The sequence below is a fragment of the Habropoda laboriosa genome, unplaced genomic scaffold, assembly GCF_001263275.1.
Source record: "Habropoda laboriosa isolate 0110345459 unplaced genomic scaffold, ASM126327v1 scaffold102, whole genome shotgun sequence".
NCBI classification, from domain to species: Eukaryota; Metazoa; Arthropoda; class Insecta; order Hymenoptera; family Apidae; genus Habropoda; species Habropoda laboriosa.
Genome location: NW_017100262.1, coordinates 876,375 through 880,424, shown reverse-complemented (window position 1 = coordinate 880,424; position 4,050 = coordinate 876,375). Strand labels below are relative to the sequence as shown.

The following is a 4,050-nucleotide window of genomic DNA, read 5'->3' as shown; positions in this document are numbered from 1 at the left end:
CATTTTCCTTTTATATAAAATATATATTTTTTTATCAATATTAAGCTTTTACAAAAAATAACGTGTATTTAAAACAATATAATTACCTTTTCCCTATTTTTTTCATTATCTTGTATTTCAGTTTTTGTATCATTACTTGCTGGAATACTTTTACTTCCTCCCATGAGCACATCCAAGAATACACTTTTATCAATATTTTTAAGTACTTGTTCACGCTTTCTTTCTAATGGGCCAGCTTCTGATAATTTTTTATTAATCTCACCTTGTTGTTGTTTAACTGCATTAAATAACTGTACTACACCTCTGTAACAATATGTAATTAATAATTTTAAGCACATGAAATAATATTCCCTATATTTATAAACTAAGTCAATTACTTTGTAGCAATTTTTTGTAATATTCTTTCATGTTCTCTATCCATTATAGTTGGTTTTACTCTAATACCCAAATTATCTTTTCTCCTTTCTTTTAATCGTGTAATTGATTCTTGAACATTATCTGTAATTTCTTCTACTTTCTCTGTTTTTATTTCTTCCTTTACTTTCTCAATTTCAAAAGATAGATTTCCTTCATTTTCTTTCTTTTTTACATCACATAACTTTTTTGCTTTTGATAAAACTATTGCTTTTTTATGTTTTGGTTTTTTAGTCTTCAGAATTTTTTGCATAACATCTGCCCAACCAGGATTTCCTCCAGTTTCAGTTTTATGACTATTAAATTTATCATTTTCCGTTTCCTTTTCCATATGCATTTTTTTAAATTTTACTTCTTTCAATCCTTTGCTTGCACTTTCTAATTCTTGTATGTCTGATTCTAATAAATCTTCATCGCTAGTGCTTTCATTATCATCACTGTCTTCTCCTAACTCCACTGCAATAATATTTATTATACATTTTAAACAAAATAACAATGTTCTTTTAAAATTACTTCAAGCAATGATTTTCAATAATTTCTTAAAGTATAATTTGAAAAAGGTTAGGTACAAAAGCTTTCATGTAGAAAAATGTTTAATTACTAAAATAAATTTTTATTCCAACCCATTTGTTTTTTCGGTGATTTTCCGATTTTTGTCGTATTATCCAATGCAATCATTGTTAATTAAAATAAGAAGACAACATAAACAAGAATCAACCCGTCCGGAAAGGATACACACTGATCAGTACTTACTTCCACGTGTTATTCATATTGATTGGAATACTAACCATATCCCATGTTGTAATTGCAAAAAACTTTGGTAAAAATTGAACTGTGTTAAACAATTGTTAATTATATTGATAAATTTGACAGTATATTTGCAAAAGATTAATGTGGAGAAAATAATTAAATGTTTTTTCAATAAACGAATAAAAGACAATAAATTAACCTATCTTCCAATAATAATTAACCACTTTCTTATTAAATGAAAAACTTACATTTATCATAATAGTACAATATTCTCGAAATATTAATTCTTAAGGGTTAGGTATACAAATTAGTACGCAACTGCAGTTTGCAAAGAATGTATATTGTACAAAAAATAGACTGCTTTGAAATAAAATGTGTCAGCAAATTTAACCATATATTTATGTTTAACAACAATTATTAAATGCCTAATAAAAAAAAAATAATATTTAGGTGTCAATAATAAAACTAAACATATTTGAGTGCAAAAAGAACATTACATAAAAACATGTGTCTTGTTTAAAGTTAGGAGCAATTCACTTTGAATTTTTTAATACTAATTTTAAAAAAATGAACACTATATGTAAATAAAAAATTAATTAATTTCCATTTCTTCTTATACAACTATGAATTTGTTGTACATTCCTTTGAAAGTTTTAAAACATGTACAATAACATCATCTACTGTGTTTGTTGTTAAAAGAGATTTCACTGTATCATCTTCTATAACAACCATAAACAAAAGTTTTATGTTTTCTCGCAATCTTTCAGTTAAAAGGGAATTACTTTCTGACGTTAATGGTTGGTGTCCACATCTTCTAATTACAGCTTCCAAAATATCTTGAATAGGAGCGTCAGGCCAGCCGAAAAACTATAAAATACATATGTTAAATAGTACTTGATATTATGTAATTGTTATAATCGTAACTATTATTATTGCAATTTTTACCTGAAGGGTTTCATCATCAATTAATATTTTCAAAAGATCCGAAATAGCTTCCAACAATTCATCAGTAGAAAGTTTTTTTGATTCTCCATTCTTTTTTTTCTCTGCAGCAATCATAGTAATATTACACAATTGTGTTTGTAAATGTTTGTTTTCGACTTCATGCATTACATCTTCCAATAATTCACGATGTTTTGCTTTTATGTGTCTCATTAAACAATCTAATCGAATGAAAACTCTATTGCATTCAACACATGATTGCGGCGGTTCTCGCCTATGAGTATTCAAGTGAGCTTGCAAAGAAGATTTCGTGGAGAATGCTTTTACACATTTATCACATTTAAATGCTGAAGCAGAGAAAATATTTGTAATTAATGTGCAAATATTACTGCTTAGTATTTGTGCTTAATATTATTGCTAAGTACTAGACGATAAAATTATAAGATCACAATCACAATGATTTTCTTACGTTTAATTCCTGTATGAAGTGATGCATGTTTAAGAAGACCCTCTCTTCTTATAAATCTCTTGTCACACATTGTACATGCAAATGGCGTTGCTCCTTCATGGACAAACTTTTTGTGAACATTTAAACGAGCTTTCCTATTAAATACTTTTCCACATACATCACAATAGAAACCATTTTCACCAGTATGGTGAAATATATGTGCTCTCAATTGAGAAGCCTGAATAAATGATTTATGACAGTATTGACAAACATGAGGCTTTTCGCCAGTATGTGTTCTCTGATGACGATTCAAAGTTTCCCAAGCAGCAAACTTCTTCTGACACTAAAATAATTAGCAAATTAATTATTGATTTATGTACGTTTCATAAAATATTATACTGAATTAATATTACTTATGGTATGTATTACACATTTATGAAACGAAGTATAAAATTGAAAATTGGGTACATTGCAGCAAAAACTTACATAAATTTTCCAGTATATAATGTTTGCTTGTAATAAAATTATACAAGAAAATTAGTATAACAAAGTACTGGAATTTATACAACTAAAACAATATCACTGATAAAAGAAACATAAATTATTGAAGTTAGCTTTAATATACAAAGTCTATACTTACAAATTTACATTCAAATGGTTTTTCTCCCGTGTGCACGCGTCTATGTTTTTTTAATGCGAGAGAAGATAAAAATGTCTTCGGACATAAATCACAGTGAACTGGTCGTTCTCCTGTGTGCACACGTTCGTGAATTAACAACTGCTGATTACTAAAAAACTCCTTAGGACAATATTTACAAGGTTTCTTTCGCCTTTTAGGAGTTCCAGCATGAGTACGTAAATGTTCACGTAAATTATCCTTACGCGTAAATATTTTTTTACAAACCTATTAAAATAGTTATGTTAATAATTATGAGATTAGTTATTTCAAACTTATTTTATATACTACAAAACGATTTATATTTAAGCTTTTTGATTATAAAACAACTTTACACAAAGAACTTACTTGACAACCATATCTATTAACAATGTTTCCATGACAACCTGACTGCATTATATGACGATTTAAATGATAGGCTCGAGAAAAATAAGTATCACATTCCTCACATCTGAAATATTTAAAATCATATCATATGTCTTACTTTCTTTGCATTTTTCAATGAATCAGCTGTAGTAATAGTAAATATATATTTACCTAAAAATTTTTCTATCCGCATGTGTGGTATAACGATGTTTATTTAATGATTTTTTATTACGAAATGATTCTCCACATTTCTCACAAAAAATAAACTCACACTGCCAGTGAATTACTATACAGTGCCTATCCAGGGATGATTTTTTTTTAAATGGAACATCACACATTGGACATACAAATTCACCACCACTATGTGCAGTACTTAAATCTTCAGCACAACAATGACATTGAGTATCAGGTACAGGTGTAATTTTCGGTTTATCATTGTTATTTTTTTTATTAG

At 27.7% G+C, this 4,050-nt stretch overlaps 2 protein-coding genes across 2 annotated transcripts in view; both read right to left on the bottom strand.

The window, feature by feature from the left end:
* Window positions 1-89: 89 nt before the first annotated feature.
* Window positions 90-1,123, bottom strand: LOC108572829 (RRP15-like protein; the record flags this gene model as incomplete). The annotated part of the gene is made up of 3 exons (XM_017935148.1): window positions 1,038-1,123; window positions 378-870; window positions 90-303 (listed from the first exon to the last, which is right to left on the bottom strand). Coding segments are annotated over exons 1-3 (762 nt in total), but the record flags the coding sequence as incomplete, so codon positions are not given.
* Window positions 1,124-1,785: 662 nt separating this feature from the next.
* Window positions 1,786-4,050, bottom strand: part of LOC108572945 (gastrula zinc finger protein XlCGF57.1-like) — a 3,117-nt gene continuing 852 nt past the window's right edge. Inside the window, exons 6-11 of the mRNA XM_017935292.1 lie at window positions 3,768-4,050; window positions 3,579-3,681; window positions 3,195-3,458; window positions 2,576-2,897; window positions 2,110-2,453; window positions 1,786-2,031 (exon numbers count right to left, since the gene is read on the bottom strand). Of these exons, the coding sequence (XP_017790781.1) occupies window positions 1,786-2,031; window positions 2,110-2,453; window positions 2,576-2,897; window positions 3,195-3,458; window positions 3,579-3,681; window positions 3,768-4,050 (1,562 nt within the window). The remainder of the gene's footprint in view (window positions 2,032-2,109; window positions 2,454-2,575; window positions 2,898-3,194; window positions 3,459-3,578; window positions 3,682-3,767) is intronic.